At 37.1% G+C, this 13,663-nt stretch overlaps 1 protein-coding gene across 14 annotated transcripts in view; it reads left to right on the forward strand.

The window, feature by feature from the left end:
* Positions 1 to 13,663, forward strand: part of ANKS1B (ankyrin repeat and sterile alpha motif domain containing 1B) — a 740,833-nt gene that overhangs the window by 693,346 nt on the left and 33,824 nt on the right. For all 14 annotated transcript variants that reach the window (XM_043491651.1, XM_043491643.1, XM_043491691.1 and 11 more), the window contains 2 exons: positions 2,176 to 2,304; positions 5,548 to 5,619. In XM_043491651.1, the coding sequence (XP_043347586.1) occupies positions 2,176 to 2,304; positions 5,548 to 5,619 (201 nt within the window). The remainder of the gene's footprint in view (positions 1 to 2,175; positions 2,305 to 5,547; positions 5,620 to 13,663) is intronic.

Raw genomic sequence — 13,663 nt, forward strand, 5'->3', positions numbered from 1 at the left:
GATCTTTAGTTCATTAAAAGCCACTATTGAAATAAGGTAAGAGGATTTCAAGTGTTCTGACATCTAGGGGCCCTTGAACAATTGACTATTAGGGATGACATAAACTCTCCTGAAGGATTCAATCCTGCTCTCCTTTTAGCTGTTAGGAAATCCTGCATTGAATTGAGAGAGAAGAAAATCAGGCTCCAAATCGATGCCTTTTCTTTTTAATCATATTGAATCAGCATTTCTGTAAAAGAGGGTGAATATTCTCTGAACATATCACAATGTGCCATACCTGGAACAGTGGCAACACAGCTTTCCTTCGAAAATGTAAATGTTGTGAATTACTGTACTGTACCATCTGTGGATGGGAGCAATAATCTTGGTGTTAAGTGGCTTCTACTTGTTTTATGATGTGTACGCTTGCTTTAAGTTATCACATTGGCGGGGTAATATTGATGTTTCCAGATTTACCTCTTGCTTTTCATTGCAAAGTTGTGCAAGTTTATGTCCTTTCACTACTGTGTGACACATGAAAATGGATGTACCATCCTTGTTTTGTTTACTCTGTCCTGGTTTAATTGATAAGGTGGTGGTTTGCTAGACTTTTAAATCGCTCTTTGATTAGAATATTTCCATATGTTTTACATCAATTATTAAGTGTTTCCATAACCTTTTTTAAAAAGGAATCTTAACCCAATTCCATTTTTCTATTAAATTACGTTAATTAACTGCCAACAATTTGTTGCCAATTCCAACCCAAACTGAAAAAAAATATTGCAGATGGTACATATAGATGTAGTGGTAGAAAAAATGGTAGAACAAATCAAAGTAGAAAATAATCACATAGGAGAGGAAAATGGAGAGAGAGAGAAATCGGTTGCAGAAAAAGAGAGAATTTCTGAAGGTCGATCGTAGCCCCAGAATTATACATGGTGGGGAACATCCATGTCTGAATCATCAAGTTTGTGATGGCCTTTTGGACTGGACCTCTACAACCTTTTCCTCTGGGCGCAGACAATGACCCTGATGAAACGATTTAGGAGAAAACTGCAAACCCACTGATTATCCTGGAGTGGGTTGGAGACATATCTGGCCCTGAGAAAATGTCAGAAGAGGGTAACAGAAAGAGACAAAGGTAGTCATTAATACAAATGTTAAGTGTGAATGTGAAAAGGAAATAGTGTTAAATATACAGGCAGACATCAATAAAAGGTGATCAAAGTAAATGTATAGGTAGAGAGATTAAAGAAGAAAGAATAATATAAACTATAATGATTTAAAAAATGAATTAAAAAAAAAACACAGCTCCTAGCTCAGGAGATTAAAATTTGGGGGATAATAGGAAGAAACTTAAAATGTTATAGAACAGTAAGAATTATTCACATCAAAGAGAACTGATGCACACAAAACATTTACAATAAATTAGGCAACTGGGCATTCAAAGGTCTGCTTATAACTATTTTTTGTTAACCTGAAAAATAATCATATTATGAATTTGCCTCATTCCATAGTGAATTGTTGATGATTGTTGGTGGCAACAAATTGTCTTTGATTAGCTGGTGGTGGCTCACTGCCCTGGCACAAAATTTTACTCTTCAGAATTGTTTTTTGCTTTCTAAGAAGTGAAATTGTGCCTAATTACAACAGCATATTTAGCTTTTTAGCCTTATATGTTTGTAGACGATAAGTATTTAAATCATATCACAGTCTGAATTATTTGGATTGTTTGGGAAAATATACATATTATATTACCAATTAATGACATAAATTGGGGTAATAGGAAATTTGTTAGCTGTGTAGAAAAATCTGCAAAACACAAAGCAGAATTATTTTTCTATGAATGGGAGGGATTTTTCTGTATCTTATGGCTTTTCAAGAGCTCTCATTTTCATACATATATTTCAAACTTAATCATGTTTTTGAAGAATTCAAGTGTTTAATTATTTTATTCAAAAAGTAAACAAATTAAGTTCAAGCATCACCGAACTGTACAGAAGGTGACTCTTGGATTATAAACTAAACCATGAAAAGTATTATACAAGTTGTATTCATTTATTATATTATATTATTTACATAACATAGAGATAGTAAGTACACAATAAATGTAAATTAGATGCAGCAATAGAGAGCTAACTTTATAGCAGATTTGCCTGCAACCTATGTTACTTTTAGAATAAATATGATTTTCAGACAGGAGACTGGGGAGAACCTTCAATTACCTTACGACCGCCTAACGAAGCGACAGCATCAACTCCAGTACAGTATTGGCAACATCACCCAGAGAAACTCATCTTCCAGTCATGTGATTATAAAGCATTTGTAAGTATTGGTAAAATCAGTGCTTTAGTTTTTAATAGATTGCATATATATGTGTTTCTGATCATGTTAAATGCTGACGGTGTTGAGATTTTTTTAATTTATAATATTTTCAAGTAACAGGAGATTGTTCTTTATTTTTAATGGACCAAGGTATTTCCTCTGAAACAATTCCATAATTAATAAATAAGAAGTAAACATCAGAAATATTTTTTTGTTTTGGCTCTCTGATGTATTACAGGCCATGTATCTATAGCAACTGAGAAATGATGCCATCAGAAAAAGGCTACAGGGCTATCCAAGTGACAATGAAAGCAAATGGCACGCTTTCTGTGACCATGCCACGTTCCCCAATCTTATAAACTGATGGTTTTATACACACAGCACACAAGTTCAGCCACAATAGAATTTTCAAATTGTAAGCTATCTATTACAAAGATGTTACAAACACCGGTAAAATTTCAAGGGCTCATGGCCCCATAGCCTAAATGTATCAGACAAAAAAATGAAATCCATTTCACTTTTCAGCTTTTTTTCATATTTTTCCTTACAAAGTTTACTAATTGACAGCTATTTGTGTTTAATGAAACTTTTCCTCTCAAAGCTCATCTTACCTTGCGCTTTGATCCAGCAGTGAAATCATAATCAAATATAACCATTGCCCATTATTTCCATGGCACTATATGAAAATGTGCATAAACCAAGGATCATGAGTTCTTTGTCCCTGCAGGATCAGTCAGAAGATAGGATATTAAAACACATGGGGTACCAATGTTCTTTTTATACACAGGCTCTCATTTGGGGTGGAGCAAAGGTGCAATGCCTCAGCTGTAGCTCCAGGAGGCTGTGACAAAATCTTCAGGGAGCCCAAGCTGTTGTCACTCTCTAAGAGGATGCACCATTCCTTCTCCTTCGCACCTGGCCACCTGTGCTTTGTCCTCTGCCTTCTTTGGGGCGGGAGCTCTTCATCCCCTTTGCTGTGAGCACAGGCAGTAGAAGGAAGCTGGATTCTCATCCCTCTGGCTCTCCTGCAGGCAGCATCTGGCCACCTCTGCTCTTCAGCTGGTGTGAAGAGCCTTCTCAGTAGCAGTTAGCCCCACAGGGTCTCTAGTGGGTAGAGCTGAGCCTGCTGCTGCATGTCTAATAGCACTTTGGGGGTTGGGACTGGCTTTCCCTTCTCTCTCTTGCCCTCCTTCTGCCACGGGCTCGAAATTGATGAGGAAAAAGACATTTTTTCCATGCCTGTCTGCCCATGTAAAAGTTTTGGAGGAAATGTTAAGTGGCTGTGCCTGTGCCTTGCTGTCAGAGCAGCACAAGAACCCCACATTGTGCAGGGGCAGAGCACAGGAGCAAAAGAGGAGGGTCAGTTCCTGTGTGCCCTCTCCTTGGGCCTGTACAGACAGGGAGGCCCAAATCTTGCTCAAACTGTAGATAAGCAATGGGTGAGTCTACACTTAAAATGCTGCACCAGCTCGCTGCACCAGTGCAGCTGTAGCGCTTCAGTAAAGACGCTACTACACAGATAGGAAAGCCTCTCCCGCCAACATACTTAATCCACCTCTGCAAGAGGCGATAGCTGTGTCAACTGGAGAAGCCCACCCATCGACATTGCATTGCTCAAGGGTGTGGATTTTTCCAATACTGATGTAAGTTTGTGGTGTTGACCTGGCCTATAACAGAAAAAGGAGCACAGAAAGACATTAGCTGAGGGCTGGTCTACACTGAAAACTTACATCAGGTGTAAGAAATCCATGCCCCTGAGAGAAGTAGCTATACCAGACTAACCCCCAGTATAGCCAATTCTAGGTCAATGGAAGAATTCTTCCATCAATCTAGCTACTGCCTCTTGGGAAGGTGGATTAAATACAGCGATGGGATAACTCCTCCCATAGCCATAGTGAGTGTCTACACTGAAGCAGTACAACACATAGGTACCAGTTTTAAGTGTAAGCATACCCTAAGACTATATGCTTTAGTTTAAATGTTCTTAGATCAAAGGTTGTTCCAATGTGAATGTTCTACCTTAAGGGCCCAATCTTGCTTCCACTGAAGTCGATAACAAAACCCCCATTCACTTCACTGGAGCAGAATCAGGCCCTAACTGGGACTTGATCCAAGACTTAGATAGAATCACAGATGTTTAGCTTATATGCTTCAATTTCAATTTATTTTATAACCTACAATACTTAACTGAATAAACTAGACTACCCTATATTTATGCAGTTGCACTGGGCTTTCTTACCTTTCTATCTTAGCTGTAATGCACCAGGTAATGGCCCTCAGTACTGTACTGTACTCCACTACTATCTATCCTGAAACAAGTGTACATTTTTGCCTTTTTTCAGTCCGTATATCTGTGGCACACAGGTGTGAACTGAAGTCTTTAAAGAGATTCTCTGACTGTAGGCCTAGAAACAGTGTATTTTAAAAAAAGAAAAGGAGTACTTGTGGCACCTTAGAGACTAACAAATTTATTTGAGCGTAAGCTTTCGTGAGCTACAGCTCACTTCATCGGATGCATTCAGTGGAAAATACAGTGGGGAGATTTATATACATAGAGAACATGAAACAATGGGTGTTACCATATACACATAGCACCCATTGTTTCATGTTCTTTATGTATATAAATCTCCCCACTGTATTTTCCACTGAATGCATCCGATGAAGTGAGCTGTAGCTCACGAAAGCTTACGCTCAAATAAATTTGTTAATCTCTAAGGTGCCACAAGTACTCCTTTTCTTTTTGCGGATACAGACTAACACGGCTGCTACTCTGAAACCAGTATATTTTAACTATCTGTGCATATTGATTGGCTCACATCAGCTGCACATAGCCTTAGCTTTACTGTCTTCTGCAACTCTATAATTATATACAGTGATGTGATTTTTGCAGATGGCTGCTTTAAAAAAAGTGGTAAATGCTTTGTTTTGCAATTAGATGCAGTTTTTTAAGATGGCACTCTGGTGTGCTTTCTGTTTAATTTGAGGAACTATTTGCTAGTACCACTTATAAGTTCTCCCTCTAAATTAATTTGTTAGTAAATGTTCCTGTTTTATACAGAATATGGAGTAACAACCTCCATTTGAAATTCCAGTATCTCAAAAGTATATAGTAAAAAAATCCAAATCCTATAATATTTAGAATACCTACTACTATTCTTGTTTTCTCAGCTTTTTAGCAGTCTTTTGTAGATTTTTCTTTGATCTGGATTTAACTACAGAAAATTGAATGTATTCTTATTTTAGTATTTAGGTTCTATGCTGGTAAAAGAGCTTAGAGGCACAGAATCAACACAGGATGCCTGTGCAAAGATGAGGGTAAGTCAATACATGTATATTTTCATGTCTAATAATTGAAATAGTAGATACTGTTGAGTGAACTAAAGTTACCACTTTATAATGCCACATTATCCATCTATTTTCCTTGAAATTACTTTGGTATTTAACAGAAAGTCCATTCTGCCCTTGATCTTGATTTTAAGTAATAGATGTTTTATGTAAATTTCAATTATCACACTAAGGCTAAAAGATGTGTATATATTTGCTTTGTGTGCCATGTTTGCTATTAATTCTTTGAAAAATATTTCAAAGTACTTTTCATACATTTGAGCATGCACATTAGTGAGAATAAACCTTTTTTATTTCATTAATGTTATGGCTTGTGCATGGTAATATAAATACAATTTACTAAATGGAAATATATATACTAGTGAATAATTTATTAACATGTTACAAAGTCATTATTTCCTAATATAGAGCACAGTCCTGCAATCACTTCAACATATGAATAACTTTACTTTCATTAACAGTCTCATTCTGTTAATGAAACTACTCACATATTTAAAATTTTAAAGATCAGGCCTATGGAGATAAATTCTTTTCTACCCTTTTACAGGAAAAAATGGCAGATATTTGCAAAGTATTAAGAGCAAGTTTTTGTGTTGACCTAGTCCCTCATTTTGTCTGCTTAAAGAAATTATTAGGAAGCCCAATTTGGATCCAACAGGCATGATACTATTAGAAACAAAATCTAGACAGCTTAGCTATACACTATCTATCCAATTGTGCACATTACAGTCAACTGTGTTCTCATACACATGTTAGTCTGAAGTGGTTAAGAATAATGAAGAACATAAGTACAGAGTAATCTATTGCAGATGAAAAACTGCGTGCATGGATGAGTATAATGCATTCATTGATTTATGGATCTTAGCGGCATCGTGCATGATGCCTCTTCAGTGCTAGATTTAGCATTTGTATCTGCTGTGGAGCTAGAGAATGTGTAAAACTCATGCAGTCAGACAACCATTTCCTTATTGGTCACATATCTACAGTACACAGGCTTTCACACAAGTTATTCTAGCTAAGGACTGACAGTAATTTATGCTTTATAAATTGCCTGAAGATCTGTGTTTTTTCAGCTGACTGCATACTAATAATTCTAACTCGCATTAGAAACTCCCCCTCTTGGTGGAAACTCACCCCTTTTTGAAGGATCCACAATCACAAATGTGTGATTTTTGGGAGGCTGTAGAAAGGGAGAGTGTACTATCTATAATTTAGGTTTTAAGCCCCTCAAACTCAGTATTAACTTTATTTTTCAGAAATATGCATATACAGATCTGAGGGCAGAATTTGGCACCTCAGTAATATATGACATCCTCAATAAATTTATTATATTTGACTCCACTCAGAACATCATCAACATAATTATAAATATGCTATGGTCAATTTATGAGTGTTTAAAATGTGCCATCACTTTGATTCAGATTTAAATTACATTCCTTGAAGATGAATCTTATGAAAATCAGCTGAATAGGAATTTTAGATTTTCCCTGACAGTAACATTTAGCTTTATTGGTAAACTATATGGAACTGATGCAATTAAATAGTATTCTGTTGCTTTTTAAAATTAAACTCTTTTTAAAACATTTTGTTTAGACAAAATTCTGCTGATGGTCTTATTTTTCATTGCAAAGAATATTCACATGAAAATAGAATCTTTCTTGTTTAGGATTTCACCTACTTGTTCTTCTTACTCTTTGGGCTTTCTCCTATTCCTATTGAAGTCAATGGCAAAAAAAATCATTGATCTAAAAATCTTTTAATGAAGGAAATTATATCTGGCATTCAAAAATTTCTCCCTCTGTGTGTAGCCAAGTGGTTCCCAAACTGTTGGCCAGTCCCCACAGGGGGCAGGGAGAGCACCACCTAGCCCCACTTCACCCCCAGCTCTGCTCCGCCCCCAGCCGCAGCCCCATCTCCCGGCCGTGGCTCCACACCCGGCTGTGGCCCCAGCTGCCAGCCCCCACCACAGCCTGGCCAAAACTCTGCCCCAGCCTCAGCCCCCAGCCGCAGCTCCGCTCCCAACCCCAGACCCACCCCGAGCTACAGCCCCAGCCTTGGCCCTCTTGACCAAGCTCACGGTGGGGGCATGGACAGGGATTGGGGGTGTATGGCCGTGAAAAGTTTGCGGACCATTGGTATAGCCTAACTGTTGACATCTGTGATTTAGAGGGATCAAATAGTCCTAAGCCATCCTGGGTCCTAACCCTGTTACATTACTTATGCTCATTACTGTATTTTATGCACCATTAGGTTTATTTATTCTTCTATTATGGTTCTATTTTGCTTTAATTTAAATGCACTAAGAAATGTGACATTTAATGTATATTTGATTTTCTATCGGATACCACTCGTACAACCTCATTAAAGTTAGAACGATTACACTGATATAACAGAGAACAAAATTTGGCCCATTGCCTTTAACTCTTATTTTTCCTTTTACATTCGCTAAGCTTGTAACATACTTAAGTTTATGCTATAAATGAACTAAGTGTTAGTTATTCTTTATGGAGTCTGGCAGGTCTTGCTTTCGGGAAAGGATCTGTGAAAATTAGGTGCCTGGAATTTTTCTTAGTGTGGCTTGTGGTGCTTACCTTTGGCCTTATTCTGTTACAAGGAATTTTGATATTCCCTTGATGAATGTTATCTTCCCATCAGTAGATGCACAAGTTTGAAAAAGACCCATCAGGAGGAAAAGTGTCTTAGTCTTCCTTAACCCTTCATGGAATCAGGAAAATTAGGAATGGACATAACCTACTTAGTATGTGATCTGATTTATCCCCTGCCCATGCTGGATTATTCCCTACAGTACATTTTCTAGTTGTTTGTGTTTCTAGTTCTGAACCTGGGGGTCACAAGCACCAGGTCCAAGGGAGTGGCAACCACTCTCTCTTGTGTATGTTGTAACATGGGGTTGCAGTATAAAAGAGATCAGAACCACTGTTTTATTAGGGATCCCTTTTTTGGTCACCCATTGTCCTTTTCAGGTTTTACATCCTAGTAAGTCAGGTGATGAATTTGTTGGGAAAAAACTCTTCAGGGGCTTCTGGAAGTGATTTCAACATGGCGCTCCCACTGAAATTTTTGATTGCTTGCTTCTGGGAGCTTATCGTTGCTCTTGCATTCATCCAGAATTATGGACATTTGGCAAGAACTGCACCCATGAGAAGGATTACTTTTTTCTCCCATCCACATAATTTGGATTGGATGGGATTTATTTTTTATGGCTGCCTGTTCAATTTCAGATGACTTCTCTTACAACATCTCTCCTTCTGCAGACCACAGCACACTCTCCTTATCTTCTTTCCACACCTGCTATAAGGTGACCTTTGGTATTTTGAGATTAAATTTTTCTGTCCTGGCCCAAGATGCTTTTATTAATTATATTGAGAGATACATCCAAGAATTTAAGGACTTTCATCCTGCTCAGAATGAACTGGGAGATAGTAAAAGCTGTTCTTTTAGATTTATTGCCTTTGCTTCAAATCTCTGTAGGAACAGGAAGACAGAATAGAATGCCTTTGCCTTTGAAAAAGAAGTCTTATCTGGATCTGGGCAGAGTCCTGTTTCTACACTAGGCTCACACAGGTGTCCACTTATCTGAATTCCTTAAATATTGACTACACCAAGCGGGCACTATGTTATACTTACTACCAATTCTGTGAGCACAAAAGTAAGGGGGCTACTTCACTACCAGTAATTTTAAAAAACCCTAAAGTTGCACAACCAAATCATTCAGATTCTAAACAATCAGATCTACAGGAGCATTTGAGAGGATATATTCTTTGGATCCCAGGGTCTCTCTAGACAATAGAAAGACTTTTCTGGATATGGGGATATGAGGAATCAAGGTTCCTGGGTCCCGATTCAACAAAGTGTGTGCTTAAATGTCTTGCTGAATTGGGATTTAAATACTAGTAGTGTCACACAGCTCAGTCCTTCCATCTTCAGTGATAAGGATAAGCAGAAGGTGGCCTTTCTCAGCTGATGTACCTTATATGAAATGGAGAAATGGAATAGACAGGGGCAGCCTGTCAAGGCCCTAATCTTTTCCTCCCCTCCATGTAAAGAGGAGAAATTAGATGGAGATTGTGGCCTCTTGGGCTCAGTCATTCCTTCCCCCCAAACAAAAGTGAGATAAGGAGATCATTTCCTTCCCCCTACATGTGCCAGCCACTGGAGCTGGCAGGGCATGCGTAGGGAGGGGAGAAGAATGCCACATGCTAAAAAAGTCTTAGCAAAGTACTTCCTAAGTACCCCTGCCACTCTCCCCTCTTCCCCAACCCCCATATGGGATTTAAGCAATGTCATTGCGTAAAATGTGGGTTCTGTAATTTCATCTACTACAGCATGAAACTCGCGTTTTAGAGCTGTGTTTGCATTTTAGAGGGCTAAGATATAAAATTGATTTAAAAAATCATACTTGACAACTTGAGGCAAAAGGGCAGCATTTGTCAGATGCCTATAAAAGGTATTTAGCTCCGGGTGATTAAACTGGCTTGTGCAAAATACGATCTCAATCGGAGAGGCTGAATGTGTTTTGTTCAGGCTCAAAAAAAACCTATGAATATGAAAAATGAGCAGGAAAATTGTTAGCGGCACAAGTCAATGCTCATCAAGCACCGTGAATAATACCCATCATTATCACATCAGATGGCAGATTTGTACGTAGTTTGTCAGGTAATAACTAGAGAGTTTTTGTATTCTTTATTTTTAAAAAAACTTTATGAATCAGAAATAAATGGTGACTGTAGCTTACTCACATTTTTAGAGGGGTTTGATATGGCTTTTATTGCTGAAGATGAGCCAGAGACTCTAGAAAAGCTTGTAAGGTAGGAGGGAATGTTGGCAGCTGTACACTTGTTGCGTCCTGGGAAGATTCTGGGTGATGCTATTCAGAATTTTGCAAGATCTACAATGATCAGCCAACCCCAGTCTTGTTGGGAATATTTAAGGAAGCTGACAATAATATGCTTTTCTTGATGTATCTGAATAAAGTAGAAATGTCACTAATACCGAAACAAGGTAGAGACCTACAGTGATGTACAAAGTACTATCTAATATAATTCATTGACATTGTGTTTAAAGTATTGCAAGAGTGCTTATGGGCTTAATGGAGGAGCTGGCACCAAAATTAGGACATAATTTCTGAAGTTCTTTATAAAAGAATGAATTCTGAATACTAACTAATGAGGTCTCTTCTAGCTAATGTGGCACATGAAAGATTCATGCTTCACTGTCATCATGATGCTGGATATGGAGAAGGCATTAGACAGGGTGGAGAGGAATTTGTTTGCTAATCTCAAAAAGCATAATTTTTGGTTAATAGTATGCATTTATTTTAGATAAATCCAACAGCTTCTATTCTGTGTACTAATGTTGATCCTGATCGTAGAATTGGATCCACATGGGCTCAAGGAATCTGCCTATGAGAGTCTGACTGCAAGATTGGGGCATAGTTTCTCACCATTTCAGATATCAATAGATGTAAGGCAAGGATGCTTCCAGTATCATCTTTTGTTTATTATGGCTTTGGACCTTTTTGCCATGGCCATTAAAACAAATATCTTATCCAAAGAGATTACATTAGTATTATATCCAATAAGAATATAAGTGATTTTGTAAAAACTCATGGAACCAGAGAATCTTGCAAATTTGATAGAATGTATGAAGTACTTTCAAAATTGCCTGGCTACAACACTAATTGGACAAAAAGTGAATGTTTCTTACTATATTCTCTCTCACACAAACAACATTGTCCAAGTGGACCACACAGAAAGTCAGTAAGGATATATAATCCCCAGAATAATTGTTAGTAAGGCACTTGTGGGTAAAATAAGGGATAGTGTGATTCCTGTACTGAAACACTGAGCTTTGAGGGAGGTGGAACAAATTGCCACTAACAATATGGAGTCATGTTCAGACTTTTTCAGAAAATGATATTGACTCTACAGTTTAATTACATATTTGGTAATCTCCACCTATAATCTTCAGATAGCTTTTGAAAGCAAATACAGGTCATAAATAGCAGATTCATTTGCGAAAATGGAAAGCCTGGATTAAACTTTGAGATTTACAAACTCATAAATTTATACTCCCAATTTATGTATTTATTATGTTGCTAATGGCTTGGTATAATTGAGTAATCTCTTTAAATAGTATATGCAACATTCAATTTAATTAGTTATAGAGGAAAAATCTGGAAATTAACATGATTTTATATTAGCCAGTATATTTTATTAAGTTGTTAACAAATCATAAACTATAATAAAATTCATAGTCTTTTTATTAGGGCTGTCGATTAATCGCAGTTAACTCACGTGATTAACTCAAAAAAATTAATTGTGATTTAAAAAAGTAATCGCGATTAATTGCACTGTTAAACAATAGAATAATTGACATTTATTAAATTTGTTGGGATTTCTCCGGTCTCAAATATTTCTATTTCAATTACAACACAGAATACAAAGTGTACAGTGCTAACTTCATATTATTTATTACAAATATTTGCACTGTAAAAATGATAAACAAAAGAAATAGTATTTTTCAATTCACCTCATGTAAGTACTGTAGTGCAAACTTTTTATCATGGAAGTGCAACTTGCAAACGTAGGGGTTTTTTGATACATAACTGCATTCAAAGACAAAACAATGTAAAACTTCACAGCCTACAAGTGCACTCAGTCCTACTTCTTGTTCAGCCAATAGCTAAGAGAAACAAGTTTGTTTACATATACGGGACATAACGCTGCCCACTTCTTAATTACAATGTCTCCTGAAAGTGCGAACAGGCGTTCGCATGGCACAGTTATAGCTGGTGTCACAAGATATTTACATGCCAGATGCACTGAAGATTCCTATGCCTTTTCATGCTTCGCCATCATTCCAGAGGACATGCTTCCATGCTGCTGATGCTCATTTAAAAAAAAACACCTTAATTAGATTTGTGACTGAACTCCTTGGGGGAGAATTGTATATCTCCTGCTCTGTCTTACCCAGATTCTGCCATATATTTCATGTTATAGCGATCTCGGATGATGATTCAGCATGTTATTCATTTTAAGAATTTTGCATTCCAGTGCAAATTTGACAAAATGCAAAGAATATACCAATGTGAAGTTTCTAAAGCACTCAGCCCAAGATTTAAGAATGTCAAGTGCCTTCCAAAATCTGAGAGGGATGAGGTGTGGAGCATGCTTTCAGAAGTCTTAAAAGAGCAACACTCTGATGCGGAAATTACAGAACCCAAACCACCAAAAAAGAAAATCAACCTTCTGCTGGTGGCATCTGACTCAGATGATGAAAATGAACATGTGTCGGTCTGCACTGCTTTGGATCATTATCGAGCACAACCCGTCATCAATATGGACACGTCCTCTGAAATGGTGATTGAAGCATCAAGGGACATATGAATTTTTAGTTCATCTGGCATGTAAATATCTTGCGACACCAGCTACAACAGTGCCATGCAAACACCTGTTCTCACTTTCAGGTGACATTGTAAACAAGCAGACTTGTTTGTCTGAGTGATTGGCTGAACTAGAAGTAGAACTGATAGGACTTGTAGGCTCTAAAGTTTTACAAAGTTTTATTTTTGAATGCAGGTTTTTTGTACATAATTCTACATTTGTAAGTTCAACTTTCATGATAAAGAGATTGCACTACAGTACTTGTATTAGGTTAATTGAAAAATAATATTTTTTATTTTTTACAGTGCGAATACTTGTAATCAAAAATAAATATAAAGTGAACACTGCACACTTTGTATTCTGTGTTGTAATTGAAATCAATATATTTGAAAATGTAGAAAACATCCAAAAATATTTAAATAAATGGTATTCTATTATTGTTTAACAACACGATTAATTGTGATTAATTTTTTTAATTGCTTGATAGCCCTACTTATATTTTTATTACAGTAGCACTCAGAGGTCCCAGATTGGATTGAGACTCTCTTCTGCTAGGTGTTGTACAAACAAATCCAAATACATGGTCCTCTCTTGAAGAGCTTACAATG

This window comes from Dermochelys coriacea, chromosome 1 (genome assembly GCF_009764565.3).
Source record: "Dermochelys coriacea isolate rDerCor1 chromosome 1, rDerCor1.pri.v4, whole genome shotgun sequence".
In the NCBI taxonomy this organism is placed as follows: Eukaryota; Metazoa; Chordata; order Testudines; family Dermochelyidae; genus Dermochelys; species Dermochelys coriacea.